The sequence below is a fragment of the Megascapheus bottae genome, chromosome 34 (genome assembly GCF_031878675.1).
Source record: "Megascapheus bottae isolate mThoBot1 chromosome 34, mThoBot2.hap1, whole genome shotgun sequence".
Classification (NCBI taxonomy): Eukaryota; Metazoa; Chordata; class Mammalia; order Rodentia; family Geomyidae; genus Megascapheus; species Megascapheus bottae.
In genome coordinates, this window is record NC_143542.1 from 5,023,208 (window position 1) to 5,041,889 (window position 18,682).

The following is an 18,682-nucleotide window of genomic DNA, read 5'->3' on the forward strand; positions in this document are numbered from 1 at the left end:
GAAGGTTCAAAGCCAGCCCGGGCACAAAAGGACCTGAGACTCTTACTTCCAATGAACCTCTAGAAAACGGGAAGTGGGGTCTGGCCCTAGGGGTAGGGTGGTAGCCGTGAGCTGAAGAGCTCAGGGACAGCGACTACCCAAATTCAAGCCCCATGACCCAGAGAGAGAGAGAGAGAGAGAGAGACTCCTATCTCTCATGAACCACCAAAATGCCAAATGTGGAGTTATGGTTCAAATACTAGAACCACCAGCCTTGAGGGGGAAAAAAAAAAGAAGATCAGAGACAGTGCCCTCACCCTGGGATCAAGCCCCAGGATAGGACAAAAAAAAAAAAAAAAAAAAAGGCCTGTTTTTCTTTTGTCATCCCCGTCGGGCCAGGACCTGGCTGGGAACGCTCCCCCAGCCCTCCAAGCCCCTCCAGTGTCGAGAGCCCTACTTTCTGTCCCCTTCTTCTGGCTCATGGAAGTGTAATATCCCACGCATGAGCTTCCAGACCTTTCTGTTCTTGGCACTCCCCTAGTGACAGATTCTGGATAATAGAATTTACAGAGCGTGTGAAACCTAAAAGAAACATACAGGCCAGTATCATTCTAGAGGAAGGAGGGGCCTGCTGAAAAACCGCCTCCCCTTGGGCCTGCCTCGCCGGCCGGCCACACCCCCCGCCCCAAGTCCACCTACAGGGTGCTGTGCCAGTGAGATCCCTGCCCTGATTTTGCAGAAGGTGATGAGGGTGCATAGAAATGAGGATGAGAACTTTTAAGTCCCTTGAGATTTCTAGCGCAACGTAAAAATATCATTTGAGAACATTTAAATAGACATTTGTACCCGGGCCTTAAATTTAGCAGACTTAATAACATTGAACTTGTTTGGCCCTGAGCACAGTTTATTCTGGAACTCGAGAACTTTTCTGGGTGATGGGATGCAGCCCCTAAATATGTCTGGGCTGCGTGTGTGTCCGGGGCGGGGTGTCGGTGCCATACATATGGCTAGCCATCTGGAAGACCTGTCAGTCATCCCAGTGAGGCCCCTCCCTCCCACGCGCTGCCCCTCCTCTCGTTCTGGGCCGCCCTCATCACTCAGAGCCCACGGGCTCAGTGCCATCGGAGAAGGGCACGTCCTGCCTGCCCTCTCTTGCCCCTCGAGAGGTTCTAGAGCAGCACCCCAGCCTCTTCCCATACTACCCAAGCACCAGGTGCTTTCCCCTGCTGCTTCTCAGCAGTCCGCCTGCATCCACCCCACTCGGGGCTGGGGCTGGAGCTGGACCCTACCTGCCTGCCACAGGGGTGTAAGCAGGTTTTCTGCCCAATGGTGCCATTCTGATCCTCATCACATTATTCTGGGCTGACAGGTAGATAGACTGAGAGCAGCGCGTGAGAAATAGCACATACCGAATGGCTGAGCGGGCTCGCGGTTCCCACTGCCTCTGCTGCCCTGCCCACCATGGCCCGGCACCCCTGCATGGCGCTCACGGCCTCCTGTCTCTGCTTGCCACTCAGGTACTGGGCCTGTCCCAGGGCAGCGTCAGTGACATGCTGTCACGACCAAAGCCGTGGAGCAAGCTGACCCAGAAAGGCCGAGAACCCTTCATCCGGATGCAGCTGTGGCTAAACGGCGAGCTGGGCCAGGGCGTCCTGCCCGTGCAGGGGCAGCAGCAGGGGCCAGGTAAGGTCTAGGGCGGTTGGGTAGTCACCATTTTAGCCAGGGACTAACAGGCACTCCCTGTTCAGCCACTACCTGGAGGGGGAGCCGGGGGGAGCGGGTGGGGGGGGCGGTGGGAATGGGAGACAAGAACAGGGGAGGATCCCGCAGCTTTCAGCAGTTCTGGGGTAAAAGAACTCCTCCCTTCAAACCTGTGGCCAGAGCACTGACTCGAGACTTTAAAATCAAGAAGATGGTGCCTGGCTAATTTTATAAGCAGCAGAAAATGAGTTACCAATTAAGAAAATGCTGTTTGTACATAAATATAGGTAAAAGTCAAGTAGCTAAATCAGAGAGTAGGGAAAGGAAGCCAGCCCGAGGCACAGTGTGTCACCCGCAGTGGCTCCCAGCCCAGCCTCGGGCACAGCCTGAAGGCCCCACCCTCCCTGGGGCAGCAGGGCCACTCTGGGGTCACCCCATAACTCTGCCTTCCTCTTCTCCAGCCCTCCACTCGGTGACGTCACTGCAAGACCCCCTCCAGCCGGGCTGCGTGAGCTCAGGTAAGCAGCGGCTCCTGCCAACTGCTTTGTTGTCTGTGCGGCCTCTTCCTCAGTCAGGGCTGGGGACTGGAAGGGCCCCCCGGTCTGGGTTTGAGGAGCTGGGAGACACTCAGCTCTATCATTTTGAGAGTGTCAAGTCACTGCAGTCATGAGAGAAATGACCTTCAAGGCTTGACTTTCTGCGCTAAAGAATGACCTTGAGATGTATTCAACTTGTGCAGAATAGTCGTTGTTTTTCACTACTGCGTGGTGTTGCACAGGATGGGGGCAGGACAGTGTTGATGACTGCTCACTTAAGAGTAAAGAAGAAGCTGGGAGTGTGGCCTAGTGGTTAAAGTGCTTGCCTAGCATGCACGAAGACCCGGGTTCGATTCCTTGGTACCACATACTTAGAAAAAGCCTGAAGTGGTGCTGAGGCTCAAGTGGTAGAGCTCTAGCCTTGAGAAAAATCCAAGCAAGGACAGTGCTCAGGCCCAGGACTGGCAAAAAAAAAAAAAAAAAAAAAAAAAAAAAAGAGTAAAAAAGAAACTCCAGGCCTGGTGGTGCATGCCTGTAATCACAGCTTCATGGGTGACAGAGTTAAGAGGATCGCCACTCAAGCCCAGACAAAAAAAGCTAGTGAGGCTCTGTCGTCTCTTAAGACGAGACAGCAGTGGAGGTGTATGTCCGTAACCTCGATTCAAGGCAAAGAGCACAGGACCCTGCCTGAAAAAGCACTGAAGCACAAAAGGACTGCTGGTGCAGCTCAAGGGGTGGGGTACGAAATCCTGAACCACAAAAAAAAAGAAAAAGAAAGCAGGGAGAAAGAATCGTCTGTCTTCCACCCAAACTGGATCTCTCCCAGGCTGAGCCAGAGCCAGCCTCTGAGCAGAGGCCCCCAAGGGCAGGTCCAGGGACTCACTGGACCCCTCACCCTCTGCTGGCTGTGGCTGTGGGCTCTGCAAGGAGGGTGGGTGGCGGAGTGTGAGGAGCAGGGAGGGGCCACCTGCCATTGGCCTTGGAGAGTCAGCATGTCATTGGCCACTGGCCTTGGGGTGCCAGCGGGTCCCTGGCCATTGGCCTTGGAGAGTCAGCGGGTCGCTGGCAGAGCCTGAAGCTCAGGTGCTGAGGCACCATGTGCCCCACTGCCACTGCCCCCGGCCCCTCCCTCCGTCCCCCGTCACGCTGAGCCCACAGATGGAGCCAGCTCTGCTCTCCTAGTGGCAGGAACAGCCAGCGTGGTGAATGCTCTTTTTTTTTTCCTTTCTCTATTTTTCTAAACATGTTGATTAGTCTCCGTATCCCACTGATTCACTGAAAACACAAACAGAGCTGAGTGAGGCGCCCGAAGCCCGCCAGCTTGCAGGGAGGTTTGTGCAGGGAGGGGAACAGCTGGGTGGCCTTGTGGGGCGGCGGCAGCGGCGGCGGTGGCAGCGGTGGCTGCCATCACAGTCCAGACCCGCACAGACGCAGCCAGAGCACTGCGGCACCACGGCCGCCAGGCGCAGAGCCTTGTGGGTTCCGGGCGTTGTAGTGTTTCATCCACAGCGGGAGGCAGAGCCCACAGCCGCCCACAGCAGGCGGGGTGGAGAGCCAGGGGCCATCACACCATCACGCCAGGCTTTAGTGGACATCTGCCCAGAGGGTCGGCTACCTTCCCCCTCCCAGGAAACGAAGGCCTGGGCCTCCTGCCAGCACCCACTGCCCATCAGGCTGAGCTCGCCTAGTGGGACGAGGCTGGCCGTAAATGAGCGTAGACCCCAGGGCCGGGAGCATGGCCTAGTGGTAGAGTGCTTGCCTAGCATGCACGAAGACCCGGGTTCAATTCCTTGGTACCACATACATAGAAAAAAGCCAGAAGTGGTGCTGAGACTCAAATGTCAGAGCTCTAGCCTTGAGAAAGTCCAAGGACAGTGCTCAGGCCCTGAGCTCAAGCCCAGGACTGGAAAAAAAAAAAGAATGTAGATCCCAGCCCAGGCAAAAGCGCAAGACCCTATCTGAATAGCAAACTAAGAGCAAGAGGACGGAGGTGAGGCTCAGGTGGTCCGGGGCCTGACAAGCAGGCCCAAGGCCCTGAGCTCAGCCCTAGAACTCAGCAGAGGACTTGCACAGAGGCGACCTCCAGACCTCATCCTAGGACACCCCAGCTAAAAGTCCCAGGCGCCAGTAATCCCGGCTACTCCGGAGCCAGTCTGAGGATCGCTGAACAAAGCCAACCCAAGCAGGAAAGTTCTTGCGGCTCTTATCTTCAGTTAACCTGCAAAAAGCCAGAAGTGTGACTGACTCAAGTGATGGAGCCCTAGCCTTGATCACAAAAGCTCAGGGACAGCATCCAGGCCCTGAGTTCAAGCCATGGTACCACCCAACCTCCGGCAGTCAGAGAGCAATAGCAGAATAATCAGTAATTACAAAGAATATGAAAAGATTTTAGAGAGTAGTTCTTATTTGGGAAAGAGGGTTTGTGTCTGAGTTGGAGCTGTGTCTCTGGACAGGAAGGGCGGCCCAGGCTCCTCACCCGATGAGACAGGCCTGGGGGAGGGTCTTCCTCGACATTCTTCATCAGGTATTATTTCCAGAGAGTTCCTGAGGATTTAAGCTAAAATGACCATGCTTAGTGAAGTTGTTTCATGATGTATTTTGAGGCTCTGAATGTATTTTGTGAATGTTTGGGACCAATGACTATGGGATATCCTAGACTCTTCCTTGAAGGCCTTTTAAAAAGGAAAGAGAGAGCTTTCACCACTGCTCTTCTGAGGCACAGGAGAGATTCTGATGTCCTCTTGTGGCAGGCATGTCAGAACCCAAGCCTGAAGCCCAGGGCAGGATTGTCAGTCTATCTGGAGCCCCCGGGGAGGGGGGGGGATGCCAGCCCTGACCAAGTTCCCCAGCCATGGTGAGACAGCTCAGAGCCTGAATCCAGGCTCCCCATGGGCACACAGCTTTGGGGGTCCTGCCTTCTCTCCCCTCATCTAGTCGCCCCTTCTCAGGATTCCAGGGACCTCCCATTGGAGCCCCTGTTGCTATGGCTGTCAGGTGCCCTAGGGACCCTTCCCCATCCTTCTGCCCGGTTCCTGGCCCCTGAGCGTCTCTCCTCCCACGATTCTGTCCCCCCAAGCCGGGGGTGGGGGGTGGGGGTAAGGTTCTTCTCCCGGCTGTGACCGTTCCAGGTGTACAGTGATGGCGTCCAAAATGAGGTGGTGGCCCTGGGACACAGAGGAAACCACAGGGCCCTCACATGGAGCGGCACGGGTGGGGGGCGAAGTGCACTGTCCAGTGCAGCGTCCCCGGCCACCTGGTGGCTACGCTTGGACCCACAGGCGCAGAGGGCCGTGGGTGCAGCTCCGGCAGAGCAATGCCTGCGGGAAGAAGGGCTGTGGAAGCGTGTTCTCCTTTTTTGGAAGTAGAAGCCTGTCACAGCACCACAGAGCTGGACCACCTGATCCACACCCCAGCCCTTTTTTCTCCTTCAGTTACTTTTCAGATAGGGTCTCCTGCTTTTTTTTTTTTTTTCCAGTCCTGGGCTTGAGCTCAGGGCCTGAGCACCGTCCTTGGACTTTCTCAAGGCTAGAGCTCTACCACTTGAGCCTCAGCACCACTTCCGGCTTTTTTCTATGTATGTGGAACCAAGGAATTGAACCCAGGTCTTGGTGCATGCTAGGCAAGCACTCTACCACTAGGCCACGCTCCCGGCCCCAGGGTCTCATGATTTTGCCCGTGCTGGCCCTGGGCCTCCATCTTCCTGCCTCTGCCTCCAGAGCAGCTTGGGTTGCAGCAGAGCCACCATGCTTGTTCTTTGAGACAAGGTCTGACAAGCATCGATCCTGGCCTGGCCTCACCCCAGGCTCCCTGGTCTCCATCTGTCCAGGGGCTGGGACTGCCACAGCATCCGGAGTGAGTTGTGGCGGGACCGTCCCCCTTACAGGCGTGTCTGTGAGCTGCCCCTCCTTTTTCTCTCTTTCCTTTTACTATAAAGTAGTTGTGCAAAGGGTTTCATCGTGATAGCCCCAAAGATTGCTCCAATCCAGTTCCCCCCTCCTCCATGGCTCTTTGCCCCCATCCCTAATTTTAAACAGTGACAAGGTTTCATTCATGGGTTCGCGTGCATGCGTGTGTGCGTGCGTGCGTGCGTGCGTGCGTGTGGCGTTCTCCGGCGGGCCTGCCCCGAGCTGTGTGAAGGCAGGCGTGTGGGTGTGCTGGCAGGTCAGAGCACTGGTAGATAGGATCTACTGAGCATTACATAATCCTTTATTCTTTCTCATTTGTTAAAATTCATTTCCTATGCCTGCTTCCTTGGTGCAATTAATCTTTTGGCCTACAGGGAAGGCAGGAGTGCGGAGACAGTGTACAGGAGGGGGGGACGGGGGAGCAGGGAGACCTTCCTGAACGTTCCCTCGATCACCTTGTCCAGGGCTGCTCGTGCCTGACCTGGGCACCGTGGACGTGGGGCATTCTGTACCTGGCACCGACGTCACCCCTGCGTGGAGGCTGTGCACGCAGGTGGCAGGCCCTCGGATTGCGTTTACCCAGGCCCAGGTGCCTGCTGTCTGCCAGCAGGAAGCCAGCAGCCGCTGGGATTCGCTGTGGTGGGAACAGCCTTGTACCGTTGCTTTCTTTCTTTCTTTCTCTCTTTCTTTTCTTATGGTGGTACTGAGGCTTGAACTCAGGGTCTGGGCTCTGCCCCTTAAGTTCCTCCACTCAAGGCTGGCCCTCTATCACTTGAGCCACAGCACCTTCCAGCTTTTTGGCGGTTAGTTGAAGATAGAATCTCAGACTTTTCCTGCCTGATCCTCAGATCTCTGCCTCCGATGTAGCTGGGGTTTCAGGCGGGGGCCATACACACCCGGCCTGTGTATCTTCTTGCATTAGGAACTGGAGCTCTGAATGTGGGCTACATCTGAATGGGCCAGTGCTGGGTTTGTCTTTCACACCAGGGCCAGAAAGAGCCTGCCATTTGGGACCTAAATAAAGCAGCCAGGCTGTCTTTGTGGAAGCTTTCCTGTCGGGGAAGACTAGAATTGGGGCATCTGATTTGATAAGAAAGTGTGTTGGGTAAACAGGCCCAGGTTCTGCTCCGAGTTTCAGTCAGAGTGACCCCACCTGGTGAGAATACATCCTGCAGTCAGAGAAGACCCAGAGCGCCCCTGACATAGCACTAGGCCCTAAACACACAGAGGCCCCGGGCCTTAGGTAGGAAAAGAAAAATCCACCCGGAGTGCCTGGAGCTGGGCTCATGGAGGGACTCCCCAGGGGCCGAGGAAAGATGTTATAATCAATTACCACATCATAACACTGATGTGTGATAATTACTGAGTGTTTCTCCTGAGATAGTACAGCATTTGGCGCCACTGCTCCTCCTTCACGGTCCACTGCCTGATTAATATGCAAATAATAGGCTGATTGCATGGTGAATGCCGGGGCCCGGCGTGCTGATGACGGGAGCACTGAAGCGGGGAGATGATAAATTACTTTTACTGACTGTCCTATAGTAAGTTCCCTTTCTTCACAATTTCCCCGCAAATTAAGTACAGCGGTGTGCAGAGATGAGGTGGGTGTGTAAAATGACGTTCCAGCCTGGCTTTCCTCATACCACCACCTAGGAGGAAAAGGTCACCTGCTCCCCTGTAGGGCAGCTCACCTGCCTGGGCACGGAGCAGCCAGCCTCACCCCCAACCCCGGGCACAGCCGCCTAGAGAACCAGCTGCTGCGCCCCAGGCACCCAGGGGCAAGGAGGGCTTCGGAGCAGCAGGCCTGGATGGCTGAGCAAGGAAGGACACAGCTCTTAAATAAGACCCATCTGTAAAGGCTGGGCGGCGTCGTGCATGGCCTCAGTCCCGCACTGAGGGAAAGCTCGGAGGAAGGCCAACCTGGGCTGCATAGAGTGAGACCCTGTCAGAAAGGGAAGGGGCGGGGAGGGAGGACAAGGACGACTTTCGAGGTCCTTGGGCTCCTGGAGTCTAGGAAACAGATCCTGCTGTTAGAATGGTATTGTGTCCCTGCCAAGTAGGACTTGGACAGGTGTGCCCTGAGCCAGCATCGAACCCTGGAAAAGAGGAGACACGTGCGCGCTCTCTCTCTGTCTCTTTCTCTGTCTCTCTCTCTGTCTCTCTCTCTCTCTCTCACACACACACTCACACACTCTCACCATCCCACAGTGATCAGTCTTTGATTATGACAGTTTAGCTAGGGGTGGGAGTTCTGGCCTGGGTGATACCTACTTCGATGTGGCAGCTGTGGTGTGCATTGGCCTCAGTGTGCAGGCTGGGCACCAGTGCCAGGGTGCTGTGGGGAGCTCATCTGAACCCACTGTTTCTACATGGGCAGAGCACACGGCTGCAGGGCCTGCACCCTGCAGCGGGGTCACAGGACACCGCCACCCCGTGGTGACTGTGACTTCCCTTCGACACTTGAGTTGAAGTCTCAGCAGGGTTTTCATTCTTCCTTAATAGCTTATCAGACACAGAGAAAATGAGGCCCATCGGAAAGCAGGCTGGCACCCCAAATTCCTCAGCGTGCCCCTCTCCCCCCCCCGTGGCGAGCCAAAGACACACTCCCCAAAGGCAGCCAGAGCACCAAGTCAGCCCATCACCCCCAAGACTCGGCACTGAGCGGGATAGAAGAGGGGGGACGGGAGCTGATGGCTCACATCTGTGTCCAGTCCCTGCCACTCGTGCCCCAGGCCCGAGCACCCATCCTCTTCCCCGCCCTGGCAGCCTCCCCCCGCAGGTGCTCTGTCCACGCCCCAGGATCTGAGGGTTGAAGCCAGCCCGGGCAGGAGCTCCCGTGAGACCCATCTCCCATGGGCCTCGTCCCTGGGTCACAGCGGCCAGTGACACATGAATTGTGTGTGAGAGTAGACTGGAGCCCCCCAGGCTGCCAGCCTGGGAGGGTGGCAAGGGGCACCACAGCCCGCCCACTCAGCTCAGCTGGGAAGCTCTCTGAGGAGTGCGCCCCTTCTTGTGGCTTCTGACTCTGTTGGCACTGTGGGCTAGAAAGGCCCTCACAGCCCTTTAAGGCTGCCAGGAATCCTGCCGGCGGAGCTCGCCCACCCCAGGTCCCCAGAACGGCTCTCCATCCTTAGGCCACTGCCCTCCCCGTAACCTCTGAGGCAGTCCTACACACTGCGTGCCCCTCTCCCCTCATCTGTCCTTAGAATCACTGGAACCTCTAGCTTGGCATGGGTTCCAAGCCTCGGCTCCGGCCACAATGAAAAGTGCCCCGTCTGCCGGCCGCCAGTTAAGCAGTGTTTGGGTTCTTGTCATCATGTCGCCGAGCGCCCTGTCATATTGTTTCAGCCACTTGTCCTTCTGAAAGCACAGTTTGCCTTATGGCATGCCAGCAGTAAAAATGTCACTTACAATAATTACTTTTTGGTGGAAATGCTTGCTGACTTCCTACCTTCAAGCTGTTTTTTACACGGTGGGGAGATAATAAGAAATGACTTTATCCTGACTGCTCAAATGAACACTAAATGGAATTTGGGTTATTATTGCCCTGGTAGAGGGCTGGGTATGGAAATTACAGCCAGGCACCCGATACGCTGCAGAGAGATTCGTCTTGGCAGATTGTAGTGGGCAAACACTGCCTACTGGCCTCTACAGAAAACTAGCGATGGCTGTTGTCTGCCCACTGTTTCTGGAGTGACTTTCATGATCCTTCAGGGGCTCTCAAATGCCTTGTGTGTTGCAGAGGCCTTGATTCACAGTCTCTGGCCTCTGTGCATCCTAAACCAAGTTCCTCCTGTGCAGAAGTCCCGGCCCTGTGCAGAAATATGCACACAGGATGCCTTCTAAAATGTGCAGGCCTCCAGAAGTGTCTGAGGCCTGTAGGCAGCAGACTGATTGAAAGCAAGCTTTTTATCTAGTTTCTCTAGTCTCTCATGCCTAACAGAGTGCATAACAGGGAGGGGTTTGAAATGTGCGGAGGAGGGGAGGGAGGATTGGATGGATGGATGGATGGATGGATAGATAGATGGTAAAGGTTAGATGATTGGAGGATTCAGGGATGGGTGGATGGACAGATGGGTGAATGGATGGGTAGTGAATGAGTAGATGAAGGATGGATGATAGCTGGAGGGGTGGATGGTTGGATGAATAGAGGGATGACTGGATGGACAGAGGGATAGAGAGAGCAAGCAGACAGACTGTTGCAGTTGTTACTTCCCCTCTGTGGCCGCGCTATGCCCCGGCTCAGTCCTTCAGCATCGTGCGTGCTCTACACCATATTCAGGCCTCTTTCCCTGTTTCCACCCTTGCTCACCAAGCTCCTGCCTGCCCAGTGGTCATCTGTGTGGCACCACACAGCTGCTGTGTGAACAAGCTGCCTCTGAGCTGCCTCTGAGCTGCCCCTGTTTCCAGTAGGGGGCCATTCCGGGTGGCACCCCAGTCAGTGTCCTCCACCCAGGGAGCGGAGAAGCAACTAGACCACGACCCCAGCTGTGCCGGGCCTGCCCCTCCCTGCACTGGGACTCAAACACAGACATCCCAAGTGCCCCGACTGGAAGGGCCGCCCTGTCCCCCGCGAGTGTAAACTGGCTGCGAGGGCCACCTCCACTGTGTTCTCAGGGCCCGAGCCAACAGAAGGGCGGAAGAATGAACGGAATTCCTTGCATCACTCTTTGCCTGAGTGAGGATTTGTTCAAATACAATTTATAGGCAGTGTTTAAGAAACTCCCACTTCACTAATAGAACAGTTTAAGGAGTGTTCATGCAGGTTTTTAAATTTTTATTCAGTCTTTTTAGAAAAATAATTGCCAAGACTTGACAATTATGAATTAAAGCCAGGCCGGGAAAGGGGGCGGGGAGGAGGAGAAACCCATTTTGTGACCTAAAGTCTGAGAGATTCTTGTTTGTTTTATTGTAATGTATAGAGGGGTTACAGTTACATTCACCTCCTCATGTTTTATCCCCATTTCCCTACCCCCACCCCTTCCCAATCATCTCGTTTCCCCTCTTTCCCTTTCCTATTTCAAATAAACATATATATAATATGCCAGGTAACAAAGTCAGATATAGTAACAATATGAGATTAACCAAAGGGCAATAAGAGAAGAGAAATAACATAGTACATTAAGAACAACAATCACACAAGATAAAGCTCTTGTTTCTATATCCTAGAGATCCTTTCATTTAGCCTCATCCTATATGGCCTTATGTATCTAGGTGTTGAGCTATTGTGATCCTCTGCTAGGACAGTCCTAGCTGTGTACTAATTATTACAAATGAGGGAAACCATTAAAATTTGAGAGACTCTTATCTCCAACTAACCACCAGAAAACCGGAAGTGGCGCTGTGGCTCAAGGGGTAGGGCAGTAGCCTTGACCTGAAAGAACTCAAGGACAACACCCAGCCCTGAGTTCAAGCCCCACAACCCACAAAATAAATAAATAAAGGGCCAAGAGCATGGCCTAGTGGTAGAGTGCTTGCCTAGCATGCACAAAGCCCTGGGTTCAATTCCTCGGTACCACATACACAGGGAAAACTGTGGCTCAAGTGGTAGAGTGCTAGCATTGAGAAAGCTCAAGGACAGTGCCTAGGTCCTGAGTTCAAGCTCCAGGACTGGCAAAAATAAATAAATATAAATAAGTTGAGCCTGACGCAGGTGGGTCTCTCTGTAATGCTCACGACTCAAGAGGCTGAAATCTGAGGATTGTGGTTCAAAGCCATTCAGGGCACAAAAGTCCATGAGACTCTCATCTCCACTGAAACACCAGAAAACCAGAGGTGGCACTGTGGCTCAAGTGGGAGAGCTCAGGGACAAGGCCCAGGACCAGAGTTCAAGCCCCATGACCGGCCAAAAAAATAAATAAAAAGTTGGCACAGTACCTCAAGTCTGGAGACAAGATCCGAGCATCAGGGTGCAAGGCCAGCCCAAGCAAAAGGAATTTCTTGAGACTCCATCCCAGCCCACGACTGGGCTGGCTGGCGCATGTCCGTTACCCAGCCTCAAGGAAGCACAAGCGGGAAGGTCACAGCTGGGCCCAGGCATAAAACAAGGCCACCTCTGAAATCACCAGAGTGTAAAGGGGCTGGAGGGATGGCTCAAGTGGTAGAGCACACCTCTTTTGCAAGCACAAGGCCCTGAGTTCAAAGACGACCCAGTACCCCCCCCTGCCCGCCACATACACACACACACACACACACACACACTCACACATAAAAATGCACAGGCCACACAGTGGTCCTCACTACACTTACAAGGCCCCATGGCGGCTTCCTGATTGGCTCGGCTTGGTCCTGCTGCCAGGGCTCAGGCTCTTTTTGGAGGCAGATGTCTAAAGCATCAGCTGGACGTCTTGCCAGAACTGTGGGTGACTGTGTTTTCTAGAGACACCTATCTGCTGGGAAGAAGCCCTCCCCAGGGGTGCCCTCCGGCCCCCGCCAGCCCAGCAACCCCCCCCCAGCCACCCCATGCCCCAAGCTCAGGGGCCCAATGGGTTTTGTCACAGACATCCACTGCTGTGGCCATCACTAGTCTAGTTCATGCCCAGGCTCTTTCCAGCCAAAACACACAGGAAAGGCTGGCTGAGGGGGGAGGGCCGAGGGGGGGGTGCAGGGAAGATCAGGTGCCACCAGGCACCACACAAAACCAGGACAGGAGAAGGCGGGTGGTGCCGTGTGGTTTATGAGCCTAGCGACCATGGTTTTGACCTTGGCTGTGGGTTAAAGGACACAAACCTGAGATGCAGTGTTCATCACGTGGGAAATTCCTGGCATCCCTGACAGGCGACGCTGAGCAAGATGAATGATCTGCCAGCTCAGCCCCTCGCATGGGTGAATCGGGGCGAATTTACAGAACTGCTCCCCCGCCGCTTCTGATTCCAAAACAACATTTGCTGGGGTTCAGATCCAGTTGTCTGCTGACCCGGGGGGGTGACAGAGAGAGGAAATCCGATTTACAAGAGTCATATTGCCCTCGAGGTGGATATGACCACCTCTGCCTTTTGCGCCCGGCCTCTTTTACATCTATCACACAGCACTTGGGTTTTTTAACCTGATTTTGCCATCTGACAACACGGCCAGCCGTGATGGGGTGGGCTGAATTGTGGTCGTTTTATTCATATGGGCTTCAGTGCTCTCCTGGGGCTCATACAGAACCCTCCTCCAGGCTGCCAGCCTGAGCCCTGCGCCCAGCAGGACACACTCCACAGATGCCACCGCGAAAGGATTTGCTTCCTCCATCCCCAGTCACTGGTCACTCACCCTCCCCCTGCGGCTCAGGCGTGCTTGAGCCTGGCCTGGCCCCTCGCCCGTGCCCTTCATTTGCTGGTCTGGAGTGGAGGGAGCGAGATTGTACCCTTCTCGGTGGGAGACCTGTGTGGAGTCCTTTTTTCCTCCTGGGTGAACTTGCACTGCCATGGCCAGGAAGTGGCCAGTTTTTAGTGACACTTGCTTGGTCAGTTTTCACCGGTGATGCTCAAGAGAGACACAGGGTATGGTGGTGGTACCGGAGAGGCAGGGATAGAGAGACCCGTCAGGCTAGTCCCTAATCTGAAAAACAAACCGAGAGCAAAAGGGCTGGTGGCATGGCTTAGCTGGCAGAGTACCTGCCCAGCCAGGGCGAAGCCCTGGGTTCAAACACAGTGCTGCAAAATAAATAACTGTATAAATAAAAAGATGAACAGAGAGAGAGAGGCTGCTGACCCCTGGGGCAGAGGTGGCATTTCTCCTGAGCTACAGCCACCCCAGTGAGGCAGGTGACCTTCCTAATTAAGAGCAAGGGACACCTGGTGGTGACGCTGGGCTGGCTGTCTGAGGTTCTCTCTAGCGTCTGCTGGTCCCAGGCACCAACCTCCTCCCCTCCGCCGTCAGTACCCACGTCTCTGGGCTATGCTGGGCACACAGGTGCAGCACACATTCAGGTGTGAGCAGAACTGTGGTGACCGCCCATCACTAAAGATGACCAGTCCATTCTTTTTTTTCTGGAAAGTATGGGTAATTATGTAACTTATCATCTACCCTCAGTCCTTCCGAATTATTAGGATTGCAGGGTTTCACTAAATGAAATCATGACAGCAAGAACACATCTTAAAAAAAGGGGGGGGGGAGACTGGGAGTTTGGCCTAGTGGTTAAAGTGCTTGCCTAGCATGCATGAAGACCCGGGTTCAATTCCTCAGTACCACATACATAGAAAAAAGCCGGAAGTGGTGCTGAGGCTCAAGTGGTAGAGCTCTAGCCTTGAGAAAGTCCAAGGACAGTGCTCAGGCCCTGAGCTCAAGCCCAGGACTGGCAAAAAAAAAAAAAAAAAGAATGAATCAAGTCTTAGGAGCCTTTTATTCAAACCTCTAGGTTCTCTGTGTGTGTGTGTGTGTGTGTGTGTGTGTGTGTGTGCATCTGTGTGCACATTCTTGGTATTATTTTTGTTCTTTTAATGCAGAAAATTAGAGGTTACTCTCAGTTAAAACTACTAGACAGTGCCCGAAGCCCAGAGCCCGCACTCGGGCACGCGTGCAGGGGGCGTTTGTTTAATGAGCCTTTCATGGAGGAGGCCTTGCGCTGTGAGCCGTTCTCAGCCCAGCTCTCACTGTTTTCCAGAAAGCACTCCAAAGACCTCAGCCAGCTGCAGCCCGGCCCCCGAGTCCCCGATGAGCTCCAGCGAGTCTGTGAAGAGTCTAACCGAGCTGGTCCAGCAGCCCTGTCCCCCCATAGACGCCAGCAAAGACGGCAAAGCCCCAGAGCCCAGCGACCCGCCGGCCCCCGACTCCCAGCCTCCCACCCCGCTGCCGCCCTCCGGACACTCAGCCCTCAGCATCCAGGAGCTGGTGGCCATGTCTCCAGAGCTGGACACCTACGGCATAACCAAGAGGGTCAAGGAAGTGCTGACCGACAACAACCTCGGTGGGTGTCTCCCAGGGTGCTTGGGGCAGGGCCGGCCAGCCGGGGTCCGATAGGTACAGGCTATTCATTAAAAGGAGGCCCAGCCCGGCCCCGAGGCTCTAGGCTCTACTCGTGGCCACTTGGAGGTAGAGATCAAGAGGACAACAGTTTGAGGTTGGAAAAAAAGTTAGAATCCTAAATAAGCCTGGTATGATAGTCCTGCCCACATCTCAGCTACGGTCCAGGTGCAAGCAGGAGGGCCAGGGCCCGAGGCCAGCCCCCAGACAAAACAAATGACAAAAGCCAACAAGGGCCAAGGGCCTGCGTGTATATCAAGGCCCGAGATCCATCCCCTGCACCACTAACGAATAACACGGAATGTTCCCAAGCTGTGAGCACGGAGGACTCCGAAGAAGGCTAGCGTTCATGCTGGGACCCCTGGAAGATGACCCGTGGGCCAGCGAGTGTCACAGATCCATGGTGGACAGCGGGAGCCCCAGGCAGGGTCGGTGCTGCCCATGGTGCCTGTAAGCCCTCGGCAGGCTCTGTTCCCCAAGACGGGGTGCCTGGAGGACTTGCTCACCCCGGGAACCGGCTGGCACAGGCCACAGCCTCAGCTCTGCCCACGGTTCCCGCTGAGGGCCATGTCCCCACTCCATGGTAGCCTCAGCCTGAGAATCGGGGTGATCTGCAGCTTGCTCCCATGCTCCCACGGCGTGTCAACGGGGCAGGGCTGACCTCCAGAGAGACAGACACGCACGCACACACGGCATGCACACGCACACACCTCAGTCCCACATGGCGCCACGGTGAAAAAAGCCTTCTCGGTGGCTGCCCTGCAGGGTGGTGGGGACCTGCACAGGTCCTGGAGGAGGGGCTGGACGGCCGTTGTTCCCAGAGCAGCTGCGGTGTGCAGTTGTCCCCGTCCCCTCCACAGGGGATTCAGCTCCGATGTTTTTGCAGTGCATTCTCCAAAGCAGCAAGAAAAAGTAGCACTGACTGTGTTTGTGAGGACACTGAGAGCGGCTGTTGCGTTGAGAGCATGGCCTGAGTCCCATCTGCTCGTTGGTTGTTGAGACGTGGGGGAACCCCCCCCCCGACGTGAGCCCCCTCCTTCCCGGTCCTGTCGCAAGTCCAAGGAAGCAGCCAGACGGCACTGCTACGTGAAGCTGAAAATGCACGAGGGGGACGCCATGTGGTGGGATGGCACTTCCAAGACACGGCCAGCGTGAACGCCCGCTCCTGACTCTCTACCATGCTGGAGATGAGGGGGTGAGGGGGGGAAGTTCTGTGCAGAACTTCCCAGCACCACAAAGCACACCTCTTCAATCCCCGGCAGGTCAGCGCCCTTAGCAACCAAAGCAAGCAGGAACAGGGCGGGGCTTGCGGTCAAGCTCACACCCCAGGACTGAAGAAGGCCGGGTTATTGCAGCTGGTCTTTGCTATTCTGGAAGAGTGACTACTTCAGGGGCTGGTGGTGCACACCTACAATCCCAGCTACTCAGGAGGCTGAGCTCTGAGGATCACACTGCAAAACCAGCCCAGAGAGCCAAGTGCCTGTGACTCTGCTCCAGTGAAACCTCCAGAAAGCTGGAGGTAGAGCATCGGCCTTAGAGAAAAACCTCAGGGTCAGCAGCTAGGCCCTGAGTTGAGTGTGTGTTCACACGCACACCCACTGTTAGGAAACAAAAGCAGCTGCCCTCCCCCGGGGCTCAGTCCTCAGTGATCTATAGGCCAGGGCCAAGCGCCATCTCAACTGGGGTTTGAAGTGTCCGTAGTCTCTGATCCCAGGCTCCGTTTCTTCCTACCAAGTCCTGCTGGTCCAAGCTCTGCCATCAGGTCAGGCAGGCAGCAGTCGTTCTAACAGTTAGCTGTACAAGTGACAGCCCATGTCCCCACAGCCCAGTGGCTCCAGGAGAGCCTTTCTTTTAAGCCTCTGACAGCTCCGCACACCCTCCCCAGCCACGGCCCCATGATGGGCAGAGGCCTTGCCCCTGCCTGGGACAAGAAAGGCCCCGGAGAGTTTGATCCACCAAGCTGAGTTCCCAGCCTCATCTGCAGACCTGCCTGCCTTTCAACCAGGCGTAGGAGCCCTCTTCTCCCCTGCTGGGACCCCGGGCCCAGGGCCCTCAGCAAGACCACCACTTCCAGGTTCATGAGAGGAGACCAGGCAGCCTCTGACTAGAGACAGCTGGTCTACCCGGCGGTCACATGGAGGGATTTCAGTTGAGAGGTGGAGACCCAGGTGGGGCCCAGGCTAAGCTCACCTGGTGGTTTTGAGAGCCAAGGCGCCAGCCCCGCAGCACAGAGCTGGCACGGGCTGTGGAGCGTAGGATGGGACATTCACCAGCACCACAAAGAAAAGAAAACATTGACTGGACACTGATGGCTCACGCCTGTGATCCTAACCACTCAGGAGGCTGAAACCTGAAGATCATGGTTCAAAGCCAGCCCAGGCAGAAAGGTCCATGAGCCTCATCTCCAGTTCACAAGAAACAGAGCGCTATTCTTGAGTGGAAAAAAAATCTCAATGACAGTGCCCAGGGCATTGAGTTCAAACCCTGATACCTGTACAAGACAAAAAGGGAAGAAAACGTGTTTGCACAAAAGGCTGCTCTGCACCTGCCCCCACTGGCCAGATCCAGGGCCAACCCCTGCTTGTCCTCCTGGGCCCCCGGCTGTCGTGACCATCTCTCTGCTTTCCCTCCAGGTCAGCGCCTGTTTGGAGAGACCATCCTGGGGCTCACGCAGGGCTCCGTGTCTGACCTGCTCGCCCGGCCGAAGCCCTGGCACAAGCTGAGCCTGAAGGGCCGGGAGCCCTTTGTCCGCATGCAGCTGTGGCTCAATGACCCCAACAACGTGGAGAAGCTAATGGACATGAAGCGGATGGAGAAGAAAGGTAGCGCCCCGCCCTCAGTGCCCAGCACGGCACCCTGCCCACAGTGTGAGGACCAGGCCTGACACAGCAGTGACAGAGGCCTGTGATGCATGGGTCCCCAGATTTGGAAGGTGTAGGAGAAATTTCCAGGAAGAATGTTATGAACCCAGTATGGGTGGGTGCTGGTGGCTCAGCCTGGGCAGGAAAGCTGTGAGACGCTTCTCTCCACTTAACCACCAGAAGTGGTGCTGTGAGTGTTAGAGAGCCGGTCTTGAGCAAAAATGCTCAGAGACAGCACCCACACCCCGAGTTCAAGCCCCAGCACTGACAAAAACGCACCTGAGTTTCCACTCGCCCTGACAATAACATTCAAGTGTTCCTCGCTCTACCGGGAAGCGTGCTGCTGCCGTGTGCTCGCCTCCCGGGCGTGGAGCATCCTGAGACCCTGAGCAGCCCTGTGCCATCATTCTTCAGGGCAGCAGACAGGCCTGGCGTCACCATTTCCTGCTGGGCCTCCCAGCGGCCCTGCAGGGTTCCCACACCCTGCTTCCTTCCTCACAGGCTCTGGGCGCCATCTTGTGTCCCTCAGTGGGCCCCGGCCTTCTGCCCTCCCCGCTCCCCACAGTGGCTATGAGGCCACCTCCTTGGGAGTCCTTCACTAGGCTGCCCCTTGCTGCCCACGCCCGGCCTGTGACCAGGCCAGGTGCATTAAATGTGTCTCCGTTTCCTTCTGGATTGTTCCCTAGTCCCAGCATGCAATGGCAGGGAGCGCAGTAATCCCCCAGCAAATGCCCTTGCTTCCTCCAGCACCAAG

At 55.5% G+C, this 18,682-nt stretch overlaps 1 protein-coding gene across 11 annotated transcripts in view; it reads left to right on the top strand.

Annotated features, from left to right (window-relative positions):
- Nucleotides 1–18,682, top strand: part of Cux1 (cut like homeobox 1) — a 215,928-nt gene that overhangs the window by 173,256 nt on the left and 23,990 nt on the right. For 8 of the 11 annotated variants that reach the window (XM_090324352.1, XM_090324353.1, XM_090324354.1 and 5 more), the window contains 4 exons: nucleotides 1,497–1,662; nucleotides 2,142–2,198; nucleotides 14,709–15,011; nucleotides 17,701–17,889. The exons of the other annotated variants lie outside the window; for them this stretch is intronic. In XM_090324352.1, the coding sequence (XP_090180478.1) occupies nucleotides 1,497–1,662; nucleotides 2,142–2,198; nucleotides 14,709–15,011; nucleotides 17,701–17,889 (715 nt within the window). The remainder of the gene's footprint in view (nucleotides 1–1,496; nucleotides 1,663–2,141; nucleotides 2,199–14,708; nucleotides 15,012–17,700; nucleotides 17,890–18,682) is intronic. 11 annotated transcript variants of the gene reach the window in all.